General features: G+C 33.2%; 1 protein-coding gene across 14 annotated transcripts; it reads left to right on the forward strand.

Moving 5' to 3' along the window:
• The first annotated feature begins 1,394 nt into the window (after nucleotides 1–1,394).
• Nucleotides 1,395–20,082, forward strand: LOC123670851 (heterogeneous nuclear ribonucleoprotein R). Of its 14 annotated transcripts, none has more exons than XM_045604422.1 (13): nucleotides 2,367–2,526; nucleotides 4,586–5,017; nucleotides 5,228–5,469; nucleotides 6,718–6,853; nucleotides 7,354–7,709; nucleotides 7,769–7,914; nucleotides 8,441–8,538; nucleotides 10,361–10,509; nucleotides 11,776–11,841; nucleotides 12,233–12,263; nucleotides 14,486–14,645; nucleotides 17,205–17,287; nucleotides 18,196–18,334. In XM_045604422.1, exons 2-12 carry the CDS (start codon nucleotides 4,588–4,590, stop codon nucleotides 17,236–17,238), a joined length of 1,848 nt encoding a protein of 615 aa, XP_045460378.1. In that variant the 5' UTR covers nucleotides 2,367–2,526; nucleotides 4,586–4,587; the 3' UTR covers nucleotides 17,239–17,287; nucleotides 18,196–18,334. The 14 variants fall into 14 exon arrangements, 12 of the variants coding, with proteins under 12 accessions (XP_045460382.1, XP_045460374.1, XP_045460378.1 ...); XM_045604423.1 differs by lacking the exon at nucleotides 17,205–17,287 and adding an exon at nucleotides 16,585–16,652 and having other exon boundaries at nucleotides 18,196–18,333; XM_045604426.1 differs by lacking the exons at nucleotides 2,367–2,526; nucleotides 11,776–11,841 and adding an exon at nucleotides 1,395–1,642.
• Nucleotides 20,083–20,877: the final 795 nt, after the last annotated feature.

A 20,877-nucleotide genomic window follows, 5' to 3' on the forward strand; every position in this document is an offset into this window, starting at 1 on the left:
TGTATTGCGAATAATTTTACTATTTCAACGTGTTATTTATGATTAATTCTATATATTTTATAGTATCAGTTTTGCCAATCTTTCTTTCGCAAAAATATTTATTGATGGTGCATTCTGTATGATGAATAACAGTGGAAATAGTGAACTGAGATGCTGTGGAGTTTGTGAATGTCATGAATTAGGTATAATCCCAACAAATTCATATCCATCCAGCATTTGATTTTATATAAACCTGTTTCTGACGTAATTTTTGCATATTTCCAAGTTAAACCGTATGTTAGACGTATGAGGTGTTATCTCCTTCTATATTAATTTTTGACATATCATTCATATTTATGAGGAACAGTTGTGGGCCCAGCATTGTTCCCTGCGGTATACCATATTTGAATTATTGGTGTTCGCCGATGTTTTCGATAACTCATATATGAATCATATTTGAATCTTCAGATAGTCTTTTAAAAAGTTCACATCAATAATATCACTCTCATATATCATACTCTAATAGTACTCTCTCATTTTGTGTTTTTGAATGCTATCCAAAGAGTCGATTTTTACTCTAATTTCCTTCTGCTTGAATTCTCCATTTTCGTTCAGCTTCCAATTTGAGTTCGAAAGCGATGCTTACTCACTCTATAACTTTTCGTATAAAATGTTTTTTGTTTTTGTTACCTAGCAACCTTTAAAGTACAGCATGTTTTGATCTTGATATTTCTCACGATTTTTAACAAATAAAATAGCAAGAATAGTAATGAAAAGTTGGCTTCCAGTTACATGATCTCCAAGGTTCCCAGATCTCAATCCACTTGATTACTGTGTTCAAGGATGAAGTCTAATTTATAGGTACTCCAATGTGAACTAGATTTGAATTGGTTCTGAGAATTTCGAAATACCTCAAATGATAATATCTTGGCCAATGATTAAACACATGAAATATGCATTGAAGATGGTTATATTAACTCACCGAATAGTAATTTAAATATTAACAATAACATATTAGGTTTATTTCTACTGAGATATTTCATTCATTTCTTCATATCTATTGTAAATGGTAAACATAAAGAAACATAAAGAACTCGATTATATCCTAGGTAATGTATTTTGCAACTGATATACCTTTAATTGATAAGAATTGATATTAAACACCACTGCAACTGCAACAATGAATTTGAATATTTCGCCGAAAAAGCGTTCCAAAGTTTCTCAAGAGTCTAGATTGTCCAGAATATGCGATTTTTAGAACAATTCTGCAGATTTCCGACCAGATATATGTGTTTTCAACCCTTCCCAGCATAGGCGGTCAGTGTGTTACCCCTTTCATTTAAACGAAGGATTAACCGCGCAATCTGACAACGCGGCAACTACATGTTCGCGAAACAACGGAATTCGCGGAGTGCACTCACCGTCACCAGCGCCATTCAGTGCAGTGTGCAGTGACAAATTGCACTGCGCCGCGACTGTTCGGTTTTACACACATGAAAATTCAAAATTCGAAACCGAAGTTTGAGCCAAGGTCAAATTGTTCCTAAATTTAATGGCATTATTTTTGAAATAGCCCATTCTATTTATGTTATTCGTTGTGTTTATGTACTTCTATATTGTTCTGTGTTTTTTGAAGTTTAGTTCTGCATTAAGTTGAAAGTTGGTAAGTTATCTTATGAATTATTATTATTGCATGTAATTACCTAGCAACAAACACCCAAATATTCCCGGGCAACAACGAAATGTTTAAAAATAGCGCGCGCTTTTTCGAAACCGGCAATATATTGCTATGCGATTTCTGATTTCGTTTCCTTCTTGATTATGCGAGAGACGCTTTATATCAAACTCGAAGAAGTTTATTTATCTGCTCTCAACATATTCGTATCTTATATTTTTATCTTTATTTAGAAAGTAATTATCATTAAAAATATGAAATGGAATCCTGCTAATTTCTTAAATCTATGATTCGGCAAAAAGTTCATAGAACCGTTACATTCCGACATTATATGGAATTACAATTTTTTTAAACTTATTTATAAATTACGCTGCATATCGGCGTAACCTAAATTGTGATTCCCATTTTCTTTCAATAGGTATAAGTTCTGAGGAGATTTGAAAGGGATACTTGTTTTGTCCTTATTTTTCAAATTAAATTTGAAGCGAAAAATTAACGGAATGGTTTGTTTTTATATTAACGACTGCAAAAATCTCTGAAATAACTTAGTCCTCTCATCTAATCACCTGCTAATCCCCAAACTCAATTAAAATTTTACTAATGCACCCATTCAAATTTCTAACCTGTCGTCTAATCAAAACAGCCGGTGTAAAGAGCGCTTAATGGCGTCGGTTGTTTGGAAACGCGCATCAGTTCGAGGCTAAAACCGGATGACCATGCGCACTCCGCGAAAATACGCGAAACTTGCCGGCACGTCACGTTGACTTGTGTAGGCATTTGAGTTTACGGCCGCCATTTTATTTCGTGAAATTTTCAATATTTTGGACTTGTATGTAAAAATTTGTGTTGGTTGCTTAGTGTTTTCTCGTCCGGTAAGTAGTTTGTCTTAGTAAAATTGTTAAATGGTTAGAAGATCGCGTCTAATCTTATAAGAATCACAGAATGCTTGTTGGCTTGTACTGAACGGCTTTGGCTGACAACAGGAAACCGCCCAAATTTACAATGCCTGCTCTTGGTCAGTTTACGATACCACAGTCAACATTCATTGTTATTATAGAATTTAAGGAATTATGATTACTGATTGTTTGAATGCAACCGAAATGTTTTCCATTTGAAGCCGGTTTTTCTAAAAGCCTGCGCATGTTTTGTATTGTGTCGCCGGTTTATCGAAATATTTGGGATATTGCTCCAAACTAGACAGTGTTTGGGTAAAATAAGCCGTAACCTTCAAGAAAGTCGAATAGGTTGCAGGTAAATTGCAATTATCATTTTCTGCAGTTCGGTACATGCGCTGCAGATGCATTAGCCGTTTGTAGTTTAAAATTACATTCTAATATCATTACTTATATAATTTGTTGAAATGTCTTATTGCTATTCAATATATTTGAATAAAAAATTAGTCAAGATGCCAATCGATTTCAGATTTCAATTAATAAAATTAAGAACATCCTGAAATTAATTTCTTGGATTATCAATTTGAATCAAAGTCGGTTAACACCCACGATGTGTATAATAATAATAATGCAGTAAATTGGTGTGAAAGTTACGTTCAAATTTCCTTTGTATGTACGACGGATATGTGGGTCGTTTACCCGATTTTTTTCACGAGAATTATTCAACTGCACAGACATCTAATCGTCCTTCTGAAACTCTCAAGTATATATCAAACTACGAGAGTAAGGTCATTTTCAGTTAGCAAATAAAAGAAGTCTTTTCAGGGTCGAAGCACTCTCGAAGTCTCTATTTCTATAGGCTCCCGCCAAAATTATCGAGGTCACGCAGTATATACCTACCTACAGTTTGCCTTCCGTTCCGTCTGTAGTAAACTCGGTTTTAATATCGAGACCTATTAAATTCAGAGCAAAACGAATGCCGGCATTTTATTCCTAACAGTAAGATTATTGTTTTTCTGGCAGTTTGAAATATAATTCCTAAAATCTACAGGAAATTCCTTTTTTAGCCGCTTCTGGGAATATCTGATTTATTATACGCAGAAAACAATTTTCTTCATTAATTAAACGAATACTTTGTTCTTTTCAGATTTTTTTTGACGAAAAGATCTGATTGAAGTCATATTAATTTATTCATGAGACGATATTTTTTATCTTGTTGCTTATGATTTCATTGAAGGAATGTTAACTTTTAAAAATATAATGATAGAAAACGTTCTAGACCGAAATAATAAAGATTAAAATAGATTATATTGATGAGCGATATTGAATATATTGAAGGTACTTCCTGACTTCTATATATCGAATAGAAAATCATTGCTTTAGTTTCTTGTATTCCCTTTAATATAAACACTAGAAATTATTCAAAGGAAATTTGAATCAGACTTTGTTCTGATTTAAAAATGAATTTTATTTCAGAGAAATGCGAATTTCTGAAGTACATATTGATATTTGCGAGTTTGAGTAGAAAGCTCAATTAAACTAGGTTAATATAGAGTATGCCGGAATATTTTAAAAGCAATAAAACCCGAGTGCAAAATTTTAATAATCAATGACAATTGTACGCCAAAATGTTCCGTCATTCTTAATGTCATTTATCAAATCCAAAATCGTACTAATTTCGTGTCTCTAATCGATCAGCTCGATTGAAATCACTCAGAAAAATTAATACAGTTGGTATTCTGCTCTTTGCTGGACCAAATTTCTATTATAAAGTGAATTTTTGATTGAGAAATTGTTGAACAAGTGGTAAAATGTAAGAGTTCCGCTGCTGACGCTTCAAGTTGTATTTTGAAGCTATTTCAGTTTGCATTAAACATTCGTTACTTTTTAGTTTAAGACTTCACCAATCTCTTAAAAATATGTTCCTTATTGTTGACCAAAAAAAATTAATATTTGATTGTGAAGTTTCTACCCCCAAACTACGAATTTTAACTGACCTAACATTTTTGTTCTGGTCTGATTATCTCATTATTTTCAGCTATGGCTGAAGGTAATGGTGAAGTGTCGGAAGAGCCAATGAAGATCGAATCAGACGAAAAGACCGAAGATTACCAGAAACTAATTGACTATGGTCTTGATGAAAAAGTGGCGGCTAAGCTTGATGAGATTTACAAAACTGGAAAATTAGCTCATGTCGATCTCGACGAGAGAGCCCTTGATGCCCTTAAAGAGTTTCCAGTTGATGGAGCTCTCAATGTTCTTGGTCAATTTTTGGACTCTAACCTGGAACATGTCTCGAACAAGTCGGCTTATTTGTGCGGAGTCATGAAAACTTACAGACAGAAAAGTCGAGCTGGTTCAAGTCAAGGTGTTGCTGCTCCAACTCCAACACCAATCACGAAGGGGCCCGATGAAGAAAAGATTAAGCAAATTTTAGATAGGACAGGTTACACTTTAGATGTTACAACAGGTAAGGATGACAGTATGAAACTCAGTTTGCATTTTTAATTATCGTTTGAGGTTTCCATTGGAAGCAGCTATGTTATCTCAAAACTAATATCCACAAATGTAATTCGATCCAAATTATTAAATTACATTTCTAAATGGATATGTTACCTCATGCTATTCACCAGTTAATATTTCTTGTAACTGGTCCCTGATGAATGTTTTTGATTTAAAGGTCAACGTAAGTATGGTGGACCACCTCCTGAATGGGATGGTTCACCACCTGGCTCAGGTTGTGAAGTTTTTTGCGGCAAAATACCAAAAGACATGTATGAAGACGAACTCATACCACTTTTCGAACAATGTGGAACGATATGGGACCTTAGATTGATGATGGACCCTATGACTGGCACTAATAGAGGGTATGCTTTTGTTACTTTTACATCCAGAGATGCCGCACAGAATGCTGTTCAGAAGGTAATACTAAGTGCCTTTTGGCATGTCTTTGTAGATACTTAGTTTTTTAGTTCCATTTGCTACCTATTTATTAATACATATTTGACTAAAGAACATTTTGGAAGAAAACTGATCAAATTGAATTATTTATGATGGATTTTTTTTTTTTTTTTTCATCTCAGTTTCTTCTCTGTTGTATGTAGAAATCCTAAATTTTAGTTACCAAATTGGTTAGGAAATGAAAAAGAAATTTTTTTTTTATTTTACTCTACATCTTATGTTGTTTTTTTTTTTCTTTTCCAATATTTTTTGCGCAGTTTCAGAGTATTTCCAGTGTTTCAATTATTTTCGTTGATGCAAATCGAAAAATTGTTTGAATTACCTTATCTGAAGCTCACTTTGTTTAGTCTGAAAATTGAGTCATTCATTAGTTGCATTCTATCGTGACAATTAAAGTTGCATCATTGTTTTGAATTCATTCATTGGCATTACATTTGTTATAGTGAATTGTTGTGGCAAAACTGTTATCAAAGCCGATTAGTTTAGTGACATATTAGACCCCCAACGGCATTGATTACAGAAGCACACCGAATTTTCCCTTGTAGCTTTCCCCTATTTTAGAGCCCTTCATACATGAACTCCCCCAATTGTTTTTCTTTTAAGGTTATTCCTATTTTTTTTTCTCTTATTGACGCGCGTTTGATTTTCGGATATTGGGAAGTGTTCTTTGGTGGATTGTTTTTAAAGCTTCCGTTTACAGGTCTCCTCTTTGCGGTTTATCGGCAAAATTGAGACCCGGAACATTCTCTAAATTCCATTTTGGTAGTCCCGATGATGATTCTTCAGCTGTAGTTTGCTATGATTGACGTTTGAGTCGATGGTAACGGGTGTGTGTTCGAGTTCTATATCGTTTCAGGCTTATCGGAATTTTTGAATGGCCACTTTTCGTAGATATTTTTTGGTGAAGAATTCATTATTCCATAATTTGATTAACTAGTTCAATTGTGATTCGTTTCGAAATTCAATGGATTTGGCATTGATGGTTGGATCAGTTTGAATTAAGACAAAATATGGAATGATGATCGAACGATTTATTTATATTTTTTTTAGTGAAGGTTGATTGTAATTATATATATTCTGAGTATATGCAAAATTATCAATTTGGTAACTAAATTGAGTTCTTTAGCAAAACATGAATTTTTAAAGCTAAATTTTAAGATTTGATATGACTAAAATCAATTTCTGGAATCTATGTTTCTTGACCCACAGCTTGATAATCATGAAATCAAACCCGGAAAGACTCTGAAAATTAACATTAGTGTACCAAATCTGCGGCTTTTTGTTGGCAACATACCAAAGTCAAAAGGCAAAGAGGAGATACTGGAAGAGTTTGGTAAATTGACAGGTAAAGTTGAGCAATTAAGAACGTAGGTAGAGTGGCGGCCATCTACCGGGCTCAGTCCTTTTTTGCCCCGTCCCACCCTTTTGCCCCAGGCATAATTGGCTATCCTTCCACTGTTCTTGCAGCTGAATAATTATGAGCTACGGGCTGGCTCAAAGATTGGCGTAACCATATCTTATAACAATCAGCGGTTATTCGTGGGCTATATCCCTAAGAACCGTGAACGAGCTGAACTTTTGGAAGAATTTTCCAAATATGCACGTAAGTTGAGAACACCCTTAACACCCTGGAATGCGTTAGTCTGCGCCTGAGCAATGGGTAGGGCAGGGCCGCTACAAGTTAAGAAGGAGACCTACGTCCATCTCGACAAAGTGCCCCTAACCTCTAAACTTACATGTACACTATGCCCTTTGTATGCTTGCATGGACCTCGGTATCCTTCTCAGCAATGCATGACTTAGACTGGTCACTTTTATATTAATCACGTTGTTCTTCCATGTTCAGCGGGCCTCAATGAAGTCATCATATACAGCTCGCCAGATGATAAGAAGAAAAACAGAGGATTTTGTTTCTTGGAGTACGAGTCTCATAAAGCAGCTTCTCTTGCCAAACGTAGGCTTGGCACTGGTCGCATTAAAGTTTGGGGTTGTGATATCATAGTCGATTGGGCAGATCCTCAAGAGGAACCAGATGAACAAACTATGTCCAAAGTTAAGGTTCTCTATGTACGAAATTTGACACAAGATATCACAGAAGAAAAACTCAAAGAAGTTTTCGAAGCGCATGGAAAAGTTGAAAGGGTCAAAAAAATCAAGGATTATGCCTTTATTCACTTCGAGGATAGGGATAATGCAGTAAAGGTTAGAATGATGCCTTTTTTTTTTAAGGTGGGGAACTTAAAAAGACTCTGAATTTATAGGCAATGCATGCATTAGATTCAACCGAAATGGGCGGTTCAAACATTGAAGTCTCCCTAGCTAAACCACCATCCGATAAAAAGAAGAAAGAAGAAATCCTCAGAGCCAGAGAAAGAAGAATGATGCAGATGATGCAAGTTAGAGGAGGGTAAGGATAAGCTACAAATAGGTTATATCACACTTCAAAAAATATTGTCTTGTTCTCATCCAAAAAATGAAACTATGATGTTTCAAATCGATTATCACATGATCAGAAACGAAGAGGATTGGATGGAATTATGATACCTCAATTTGAAGTAAACGTCTTGCTGTGAATTCTGACATTTTCTGTAATAAAACATGCTATTTATTTTGAGAGTTTGGATAGATTCATCTTCCATAAAGCATTTGCCAAATAGCCTAATATCACCTATTTTGGTATTCTTAATTATATTAGGGGCAATTTAAAAATGTTATACATCAGTTTGGTATTTGTAATTTTCACAAGGTTTCACTATACAAAAATTGTTTCAATGGTTCCTGTTAATTTTTTTATTAGTTCAATCTTGATCTTGACTACACTTCATTTTATCTTACCATCGAAGAACTTCATCAATTTTTTCGGTCAACTGATTTTATCAATTGATTGTGATGTGGTAATTGCAGTTTTATCGATTATTCACGCAAATTTCCAGAATGATGCCCGCTGCAATGCCCATGAGAGGAGGTCCACCTGGTGCAGGTGGGCCAAGGACAGGTCCTGGAATGAGGTCTATGGGTCGAGGTGATTACGGTAAGTGCTGATGCCTTTTATGAACTATGAGGAGTATGAATTTTCGTCTGCTTGTTAGTCAAGTAACTACTTCACCATTAAAAGTATGCTAATTGAGAATGCTGATGAAAAATATCAACATAGACACGAAAGGGTAGTGTCACATGATTTCGACTTGTACAATTTTTGATCATATTATGCTTGAATTTTTAACAATTGTTTCTTTATCCTATTCAAAGAACTTAGAAGAAGGAAAACAGTAATTTTTGTGCTGCTTTCATCTATTATTATCTACTAACCGTATTTTTGATTCAACTCTGCAACTGTAAGGAAGCTTGATTTTTGAATTTCCAGGTGGTATTTGTTTAACCCGCACAAAACTTTGAATGTTGTTAGTTTTTATCGATTAACTATTGGTTCATCTTGAACTAACTAGAAATTCTTTTATGATCGAATTTTTGAAATTGAGGCAGCTTCTCGAAATTTTTCATGTTTTACTTTGCTGTTAAGGTATAAATTCAATTGTTTTTTTTTAAATAAGGCTTCACTTGGAATACAAACATTATAGGATCATAAAAGTCCAAAAGCATCGCACAATTTCATAATTCAATTTTTTGTTTTACTACTTTACTAACCATCACTGATTTCACAAGAGCACACTTTCATTCTGAGAAGCTGCAAATAGCAAAATTTCGAAATGAATTGATTGGATGATTGAGTGATAGAGGTATTTGAGAGCTAGATGAGAGCATGTGCCGGCCCGGGGCACCGCAAGGCAAAAGGGCATCGTACAAGCATCGCACGCGACTACGAATCTAACATGCATGTGTTTGTAATTTTTTTCCTATCACTTTGTTCTCATGTATGCTTACAGCCAGAAGAGGGGGTAAGTATACATTCATTATGGTGTAGGGGCAATCGTCATAACATTATCCGATTGCTAAAGCAGAGCTGATCATTTTTATAAGGGTTTGCTACTATCAACTCAAGCCATTAGGTGACAAGCTAAAGTTAAAATCAAGTAGACCAAATTTCACACCGGTGTTCATTGGATATTTGAAATGTAATTATATTTTCTCCACTAACTGGTTTGAAGTCGGTTTTGGTTGACAGGTTTATGCGTTCGTATATAAAATAATTGCAGGCTCTTTTAACTTAAAAAATGCATCTTTGGCAATTATTCGTACCCTGAATGTTATACATTTGAAATATATGATATATTTGAGAATGAAATTTAAACTAAAATCAATATCTTAAGTATTAACGTATATATAAAAACTTGTTCTAGTCAAAATGACAATAATTTTCTTTGTCTTTTCCTGCTTGATCTCAAAAAATTTGAAATGAATTTTTCAACCCCTTTCTATGTCAAGTTTGAATTAGTGAAATAAATCAAGATCACCTATGGCTTACGTGTTGATAACACTCGGAAAGTCAGTTGAAGTTAATTTTGTTTTCACGCAGATATGTTTAAATTTTTGTTTTCGATAATAGCATGTGCTGGACGTTTCAAATTCACCAATTACTGATACTGAAGTGTGTGTGTTTGTTTGAATTTGATGGTAGTTTAATTAAAAACGATGTTATGATCAGCTCTGCGACAGTAGTGAGTGTAGTATATAGAGATGGGAGAGTTACGTAGTGGTACTCTCTTGATTAGCATAGTTTTAGATGAAAAGAAGTAATGAAAATTGAGAGTGACAAGCAAGATAGTGATAAATAATTTGCGTGAATTGTTACTTGACTCTTTTCCCGGCATGCTCTTAGTAGTAAATCCTTCCAGGCATATTTATACAATTGGATCTAGTTGGCTAAATTGGGTTTTTTGTATTATCTTTTATAGATTACGATTACGACTATTACGGGTACGGTGATTATAGAGGCGGCTACAGCGATCCATATTATGATGACTATTACCGGTATGAGGAGTACTATTACGATTACCCCCCGGGACCACCGCAAGCAAGAGGGAGAGGTCGGCAACCACAACCGGTGGGTGGCCTTGAAATTTTTCACGATTTCTATTTTTTTGTTTCTTACAATTATGATTGCGGTAGTTTGATTGTGGCCAGTGTCCGTTGAGAGGCGTGTATGTAATGCAATGCGCACATCGCCTCGAGCACTAATGGAGCTGCATCTAACTACACTAACCCGCCTGTCACTAACTTGTCGAGAGTGAGAGAGAATGTGAGGATATGAAAAAAAAAAAAGAAGGAACACTTGCCACACTCAAACAGGCATCATATCTGAGCCAACTTCAAAATTAAGCGCCGGGAAAAGTGAGACGAACATCACACAACAAAATGCGTCACATTCTGAGTGATTGTGTCACCACTCACCCCCACCCCTACAATATACACACTGAAAGAGATCGCCAGCCGCGCATGGCTGGCTCAGATATGATGTGCTCTTAGTTGCAGGGTTATCCAAAAAAAAAAAATAATACTGAATAAAAAAAAAGAACAAGTGGGGCAAGGGAACAAAGCTCCGCTACGACACTAACTATTTTTTTTATACCTGAGTTGCTTAATGAAACGCAATAAAATGAAGACGCTCGCAGACAATACTTCGGTGGATCATGTGAACCTGATGACGTTTGCGTTCCCCATAAGTTTTGGTTGATTCGTTTAAATGTCGACCTATTCATCTCTTTCTACACGATATTTTTAATGATAAGAAACGTATCGGAACAGGTAACGTGGAAGGAGATTTCAATGAGTCTACTGAAAGCCGAAGACCGATTTCGATTTAGTCGCCATTCAAAATGTTGTGTAGTTAGTTGATTTATATTGGTAAATAAGACATATTTTAGCTAGTTTTAATCTAGATATCTAAATTAAAGTATTGTCTACGAAAGCGTTTGAAAAAAATCGCTGCTTCAATTTTTTTCCGTTTATTTTATTATTTATTACAGCAGTGTCGTCGAGTGCATATTTGCCATTTTTTATTTGCTTTGAGTTTTTTTTGCTTTAGCTTTCTAGTTTCAGCTTTTAGAAGCTTTGCTTTTTGCTTTGCTTGGCTTTGGCCAGTACTCAAATGGCCCCAGCTTTGTTTTGATATTTATTTTGTTATTTTCCTTTTTCTTTGGATAACCCTTTTTCTAGAGCTTCCGCATTTCTTTTGTCATCGGAGTGTATGTCATTGTTTGTTTTTGTTTCTCCTAATATTAATTTCCCGATGTACGTACACACTTTGACAAAAGGGCACCCAGTGCTAAGTGTTGCCATTGGTAAAACTGATCATAATGTTGACACTTAGGAACTGGAGGAAGGAGGCACGTTGAATTCGAGCAGCGTGTACTATGAAGTAAGCAGTGGAACTCAGGTTTGTTGAAATCCTTTCTACCAATTCCTATCGTTAACATTCCCTGGAATCCTTGAACACAAAATTGTTGCTAGTTTCTCCACTGTGATCTTCATCTGTGATACATATTTATTACATATTATTAACAAAACTCTAAAAGGAGAAAATAGTAACATTTTTGTGTCACTAACTTAGACCTTAAGAGAATTAAAAATTTTAAACATTCTAAGTTTCAATGTGATTGGTTATATTCTAACAAGGATCATTTGTTTGTTATTCGTATTGTGTGTATTGATTTGGTGTTCGAAAAAACTAAAGTTCTTGTTACTATTAAAATTATATGTTGCATTGTCCTATGGAAAATCTGATATCAATCTTTCAAAATACATTAAAAGTTACAATTCCTTTGCAGTATTCGATGTCGATAGCTCAAAGAAAATCAGGTAATCAAATGTATCCAAGAAAGAGCATACCTAAGTTCAGATCAAGATACTGAGATGTAGTTTCATTCAGTTGGTTAATCATTTGGCAAATTCTGAATTTTGGAGCCGATCAACAAGCCAATCTTTCTCGGCAAGAGCTGAATTCAAAAAAACATTTAGCATTAGTGTTTTATCTCTTTAAGAGCCAATTTTATATGCAATTTTAAATTGATTTTTCGGAATATAACCAGTTCCATTGAATTTTCAAAATTTATATTTTATTTGATTGAAAATTACGATTCTGTGTCAAATGTTCTTTATATTATCTCATATATTCTAATTTTTGGTGAATTTATTTCTACACAAAAATTCTGTAGAATCAAAATTATTGTTTCAAATTAAATTCTAAATTTTCCGCACAGTTGTAAAGTTCTTGACAAAATTCATAATCCTATAATTTCAAAATTGATTTTTTATGAATATATATAAATTTAGTATATTATATTTAAATTTATTTTAGCAAATTATATGAAAATTACTATCTACCAATCCAGTAGGTATGATAGTTTTTAGTCTACAATATTCTGTTTAAACTTCAATATTTATTAGTTAGTTTTTATATATTACTTTATTTGGTCCTTCATTGAACTCTTGAATTTATAACGATCAAAAATGTTTTATTAAAAAAAAAATTGATATAGCAATACAAGGGTGAGTTTCAAATATATTAATATATTTTAGGATGTTTCTGAAGCAAAAATTATCAGAAGTACGCAGTTCCAAAGTTGGTATTGCATACTTTTTCACCGAATTCCATTTGTTATTTAGAACTCTGACGGTTATTTTATTTCGTTTTATTTTACTTTAATTTTCGCATTTCAAATAGTGCCTTTTTCTTTCAAAGCTTCGTTGTAAATATTTTCCATGTTTTTATTCAGGACTTGACCAATCATCCATTTTCACCTATTTCCTGAAGAGCCCTCTTCACCAGAATGTTATTTGTTTCCGCATTAGAGTAAAATTGGCGTAAATTTTTCCATATGTTCAGGAGAAATAAATAACATCCTTCTCCTTTCACTGGTAGAAAGGATCAAATTATCATGTGACTCTTTTGAACAGTCATTTTATTCACTTCAATTATTGATGCAACTTCAATTTCCACATTTTAATCGGAATTTTCAATAATTCCTGTTATTGAATTTGTGTAGCATTGCTGTTTGAATTGTTTTTCTAGTTTCGTGCGCTGCACAGCTTCAAGACTACACATATTATGCTTTATTATTATATATGATTTTATTATTATTATTTTTTTTTATTATAGAGTTAAGTTGCTTTAGGTTAAAAAACTACGTTTCTAAGTTAGAAACATTTCGATTTGTCAAGTTCTGTGGGCACATAAAATTATTAAAGCAATTCAAATGGTATATTTAGGTCGGTTCTTTTTAATCTATTTTTTTTATTCAACGTTTTGTTATATTAAAAAATATTGTATATATGATCTAATATTTTTGTACATCTTTCTGTCAGGATAATGAGGTAAGCATTTTCAAAGCTGAATTGTTTGAAATTAAAATTTATGTCACTTCAAATCACCCTAAAATCTATCTGCTTCAAGACTAACTTAAAATTTAAACTTGTGCATTCCTAACAACACATACTTGGAAGTGACATAAAAAAATATTAGAAAAATGTAATAAGTTATTTCAATAGCAATCATTTGTTGCAATATTTGAAGTTTCGCATTCTATTTATTGGAAAAAGATAAAGTATTAGTATCGTCATCAAGGGATTGTTGAAAACTTCAATTGTATGTGGACTAAGTTCAGGATTTTTTGAAGGTGACAGTTGATTGGATAATACTACAATACTTCTGTTTTTTTGAATTTTCAATAGAATTTACAGTTTACAATGATTATACAAAGTTCAGAAATGCTTACTGCACCTTCTCTAGACTCTGGATTTAAATAACTGCTTTTTTGATTATATTTGGAAGGTTATTTTCCAATACTGTCGGTTGTATCAGAATTCAAACAACTATTTGCAGCAAGGTGAAAATTCAACTATATCAGAAGGAAAATTTTGTAGAATTTTTTTTTCAACTACGTTAACCTTCATTACACTCCAAACTTAACCGAACAGTTATCGGTTGCATCATAAACTTTAAGATATCCCCCCAAGTTTTTTTTTGCGAATTGAATCATTTAAAAAAACATATTTTCTGGACATAATCCCTATTTTGACAGGCTGGCCGTGGGCGTGGGGTGGTAGCACGTGGCCGAGCAGGTGGACCCCCAGCCCGTGGAGCAGCGGCCAACCGAGTGGGCCGGGGAGGAGCAGCAGGGGGGCGTGGGGCACCACGCCAAACCGCTCGTGGAGTGGGTCGCGCCAAGGGAAATTTACCAGGTAACGATCACGTTGTTTTCAAGCAAACCATCAAGAGTGTTTCCATTCAAAGCTAATTTTGGCCCTTTGTTAGAGTCTTTTTTTGTAAAATTGCCATCAGTGAACCATACCTAAGGTAATTGTACCAATTACTGACAAGAAGCTTCAATACGTAATTTTTAATCAAAGAAATTTTAAATAATATCCGTACCCACTCATTATTTAGACTCTTAATTATACAGGGTGGGCCACGGTCGATGGTACCCTAGACTTTTTACTGACAACTTCGATATTTCAAATACAACACTGTGTATTATAACTTTTTTCGGTTTGTCGTAGTCCATTGGTTTTTTATTTATTATCTTTCTTGTTCCCATCTCTAGCGGTTTACTAATAATTGATTGATTTGCTTCTGTTTTTGTGCAAATGATAAACGTGATTTTTTTTCAAATTTAATGACCTGCATATTATAAGGTAGATGTATTGAAAGAAAATTAAATTCCCTTTCAGACGATATCACATGTCCCTAACCTAAATTGTAAGGGTTCTGCATGTCAAATTACATATTATATTTCAAAAGTTCTATGATATTTCATGGATATCTAAAACAAATGTATCTTAATATTGCCATTGGGATGAAAACTTGCTTTTAATTAGAAAACCTTTTAAGTATAGGAATATGTTATGTCTTCTGAAAGGCAATTTCATTTTCTTTCAACACATCTCAATTATCAATACTTATCTTAAGGTATGCAAGTCATACCATTTTTGAAAAACGAGTTTTTTATTATTTCAATATGTCTCATTGAAGCCTGTGACTTCGAACAACCTTGTTTGATTAGGATCTTGGTAATCCATACCTGAAATTTCAGCTTTTTAAAAAAAAAAGCGATATAAGTAAAGTAACAATACAAAAATGCATTTTTTTTTATTTTTGTCATTCTGCCTAGGGCTGATCTCCAAAACTATTGCATGGACCTTTTTACGGTTATCGCAGTTAGTTTAAGATCAGCTTGAAGTAGCATTCAGGTTTCGTTGAGTTAAATAATCAGATATGAGAAAAATTAAGGGAACCAAATACCGCGCGCTATATATTTTAAAATAATAAAGAATTTTATAACTGTGATTGGTGCATTTACCTTACTTTTTTAAACCAAAAGTTTTAGTAGTTCACTCTTAGGTATTTGACAAATTTCTTATATCGGAAATTATTCAGTGATTTTTATTGTGCTCATAAGAAGTATATATTTTCAATTTACTTAATTATAATTGAAAAGTGAAATTCCAAAAGACTGCCAAAATGCAATTCCAATCGTGGCGCCACTTGGAAGTACTTATAATTTTGGTGTCAAATTGATGTATGTCGTCCTTAAAAGTCTAATCTATGAAAATAAAAAAGGGCAAGTTTTTTTATACTGTCAAATAGCATGTTAATACTGATTTTCCTTACCCATGCAAGCTCGTAAGTTTCTGACGAGTTGTTATAGAAAACATAAGATCTACTACATTAGGTGTCATTTGAATTGGAACACTCCTGTTACTTTTGCATTCACTACACTCACCCCAGCTTCCTTAGATCTAACACATCAACCTTAGAGACACAAAACACACAGGTTATTGAGAGATCTGCAGGCATGAATGAACATTTTCTACCTCTCAGAATCGGCCATTTATGTCTGGAGATTTCAAATGCCTTCATTTTTGTTAGATATTGGAATAAATCAATATTTTATACTTTATTTATGCCTTAACAACGTCGTTTAAGCAGCTTAAAGCACTAAAACCTGGAAACGCTTCATAATTTGATTGGTTCGCATATTTGAGGGGCTTACTGTCTGTCGCCACTATATTTTTTTTTATTAATTTTTCAGTACTGAGGTTACCTTATCGCTTGAATAAATTTTTGAAATGGGATCCCATTTTGATTTAGTCTGAAATAATTCTATAATTTTTTTTCTAGTACCTTGCGTCTATTAATGGGTCCCTGAAATGAGGCTTAAATCATCGATTTTCAAAGGCTTCATAAAGGTATAATGAAACTAAACAACAGTATGCTTTCAGAATTGCAAACTCAAACGAAAAATATTCAAATTTAGCGGATTCAGGGGATGTAACAGTCGGTTCCACTTAGTAACTTTTTTTTTTGCCAAACGGATGTAGCAACCTTTTGTTACAACCCTTATTTTGCATATTTTAAAGATTTTCCAATGATTATATTTTAATAAACGTAAAATTCCAACTAATTCAGTTTTGAAACACTCTTATGCGTATGTACACATATTTTAATGTTGTTGTGTATTATTAATTTTTTTCGGAGTCATAAATTTATAAGTGTTTCATTGTTGCTTTTCTCTCAATTCAACTCCACACTGCTTTCTCATTTTAACTAATGTTTTTCATTGTTAATGAATAAGAAATTAATTTAGTCGTTCTATTTATAATTCAACATAAATGAACTGAAAACCTTTTTTAATGTATCAAAAATTTGTATTTTATGACAATCAAAATCACACAGAAGAAAACGTCAGGATAATTCCACCCAATCGTATCTTTTGCCTAATTTACCTAATTTCCTTCCAGTTTTGTTAGCCGTTGCTTAGTTGTCTTGTTGTAACTACAGCGAATGGAGGTAGGAGAGTTATTGAGAATAATTGTCCCCCAAGGTATCATATATTTTCTAGAAGTCTTTTTCCATACTATCATGTACTTTCCTAAACGAAATTTTTTTCCGAAAAAACACATTTGTTTTTCATCTTTTTTGCAGCTTTGTTAGGAAAATTGACGAAATTGTTTTTTTATTTTTATTTTTTTTTTTCTTTCTTCCTGTAAGTGATAACAACCAAATAACAAATTTTGTTGTTGATTAATTGAAGAAATTTCTATTTCATCTACATAGATCTAAAAACTTATAGGTCATACCCACAAATGTAATGGATTTAATGATTAAAATGATTTTTCAGAGGTAACAGGATGATATTTGTTAGAACACATACAAAAATCGAATCTGAACTGAAAACGGGGTGAGCATATCAAAATTTGGAACGTTTATTTCGATATGTGCACACTCCATCCAATCTGAATCGTTTCTCGTATGTGTTGTTACAAGTCTATAGATGTTATCAAATAATGAAATAGTCAAGTGTCAACGAATATTATTAAAAAGAATTCCATAAAAAGCGATATCGTCAATTTTCAAACAAAGTTAATAAGTATTTTTGTATTACAATTAAAACAAGTATTAGTAATCATTCTATCCCTGTGGAAAGTCTTGAATGGAACAAGAAATTTCGTTGACCTAAAGACTTCACCTTTAATCCAATACATTTCGTGGGACGATTATTATTTTTTCATTTAAACAAACGATTTATTTTGGAGAAAAAATTGTTAATATTATATTGTTATATATTATCTGCAGCAAGGTTGAACCATGTTTTAAAATCTCAATTACCAACGGAAACATGTTCTGGCCTTATGTATTTGACCTTGGATTGGTATTTGGTTGTGTCATAAGGATTCCCTTCTTTAATTTTCTTTCTCTTGTACGATTATTAATTGTGCTCTTGTTGTGCAGGTGATGTTTCAGCAGGTAAACGAAAATTCGACGGGGGTCACCAGAACCAGGGGGAGACAAAGCGCAGATATCAGAGCAACTGGGGTAGCCAGCCCCTACAGCAACAGCCGCTGGGAATGGACATCAATGGAGATCAGCAGGCATGGTACCAGGATTCCTATAGCTCCTGGAGCTAAGTGATCGGACTGTGCAACCCACGGTGAACTGAGTGCAAGTGGCCCTTCGTCTAGCTACAAGTAGGTGTTCACACGTATAGTGCCTGCTGGTGTGTGCCTACGACCTCTTCATAGCATATCCCAACATCGACAACAAAATGATGTCCCTTATCTAACTAATTTAATTAATTACCTATCTGCATTCGTTTTTTATATTTGTTGAGTTGATTGATAATGCTCTTATACTATGTTGGAATTTTCAAAATTTTTAAATGTAAATTTGTTTTTTGAATTCTTTATAAATTAAATTGTGGAAGTTACGTTTTTATGTTTTTGAAATGATAATTGTTAGGGCAAGCGTGCCCTTGTCTGGCGTCTTATTTCATTGTAGGGTTCAGCGCTTGCTTAGTTTATCTTTTTGGTTAATATTGATGTGGACTGAAGCTCCAAGTTTTCATATTGTTAAGCTTTAGTCTGCATGTGTTACATGTTTTTTTCGATTGTATCTTTTTAACCCAATATACCAGGTGTCACATCAGTGCATTAATTTTTGATTTTTAAATGAAAAAATATTCATTCCTCTATAAGCATAGATTTGGCACTTTGAGCGAGGGCGGGCACCTGTTAACAGCTAGCTCTGCTCACGTTGGGTATGGAGGGGATTGTACTCGGCTCATGCAGTGGTATTAAATCCGATAATCATGAAACGAGTGAGTTTTTATTATATGTATAATAATTCGATCATAATGTTTTATTCCTGCAAGTGCATTTTGCATTGTGATGTATTTTAGCAGTAATTTAGGAGTCCGAAAAGCATGTACTCTGTTTTCTAAAAAAATGGATCATTTTCTAGAACACAATGAATCAGCCCCGAACAGCATATTCAATAAAGCTGGAAAGGAATTAATTTTAATTCAATGTTTAATTTGTATACGGAATTAAATTCTGGTTTATAAAATATCCTCTTATGTTATTTGTATTTAATTTTGGTAATCGATAATCTATTTAATTTGTATATATAGAAATTATGCAACAGGTGCTAGACAATTGAATTTCTGTCCAAGTTGTGAACCCCAAATTGCACAATCGAATTTTACACCAAATTGTTAATTTACGCCTGCTTGAGATTTTACATCGATTTTTATTTTACAAACTGTAGCACCCCAAGCACATTTTCATTAACAAAATGATTTTCTCCGTTTTTCTGTAGTTAAGTTTTTTTATTAGCATTTACTGATAACCAGATATGTAATAATTTATTGCTCCAAGTTGGTTTTGTTAACATTGACCTGCAGGATTTCCCCTGGTTCTTTCGATCCATTCAACACAATAATATGCGAATTTATTCTGGTTTCGTTTATGATCTACACTTCAATAGGAAAATAATCTATAGCAAGAAATTCAGTTTCAATAGTTAGTAATTTTAGAAAAAAATATTGTAAGCCCAAAACTGTTGATACCAGTCTTTTCCATTGCTCCATTTTCAGTGTTCCCACAAACCTACAAGCACTATCCGTACTAATCCATTCAATGCCATTTTTTACTTTTTCATCATCATTTACTAATATATATCAATTGTGTTTTTATTCTATTATTTTTTTTTTCGATATAATGATACTGTTTTGTTTTGAGACACCTGCTTCCAAAAGTTTAGGTATATTGTCCGTCATTTAAAAAGAGAGGACTGATTTACATGTCTTAATAAACAGTTGTATGTGTATTACATTTTAAAGGTACTGTTTTTTCTCAACTCCTTTTCTTGAAAATCTCCATCCTGATTATCCTTGAAATGATTGTATTGGCATCTGGTAAAAATATTTTAAATTGAGTATTGGACATATACTTCTAAAGTGAGGATACACTTTTATGCTTAATAAAAGACTGCCAATAGGTGTTTGTTTCTCATTCTTTTCTTCTGTGAGCATAAAATATATTAGTTTGAAATAATTTCACTGTCTAACTATTGCAATGTACTTTATCTTTGAGTCAAAAAATTCTGTGATAATCTTTCATAAATAAACCAGTAAACATTACTTAGTAATATAATCTGCTAAATCAGGCTTTCCCAAAATGATAATTATGTAACATTGCTGTTGAGCGTTTAGTAGAAATTAATTTTTTGCTCTATTGTTTTTAGATAAGTGATAAGCGAATATTCATACTAAAATTCATGAGATAATCTTTAGAAGATGAAATAAAAATTTCGATATCTTAGGATCTATCCATCAGATTTGATTGATATTTTGTGTGTATAAATTTTTCATTAATAACATGAGCTATCGCACAGGAAAAAAACTTAAAAAAAACGGATCTAATAACCCTATATAACTCAGAATATCTTTCAGTGAACAAACATTTATTTCGGTAATTTGCAAGTATAGGTATATATTATAGAAGGATCGAAAATACAAGGACAGAATTTTCGTACTAATAAGATATAGAATTTATTGAAAAACAGTTAGATTTCAATAGAAAGACCTATATTTAATCCAAAATGGACTATTTCAAAAGCGGAATGTCCTCTATT

The sequence above is a fragment of the Harmonia axyridis genome, chromosome 1 (genome assembly GCF_914767665.1).
Source record: "Harmonia axyridis chromosome 1, icHarAxyr1.1, whole genome shotgun sequence".
In the NCBI taxonomy this organism is placed as follows: domain Eukaryota; kingdom Metazoa; phylum Arthropoda; class Insecta; order Coleoptera; family Coccinellidae; genus Harmonia; species Harmonia axyridis.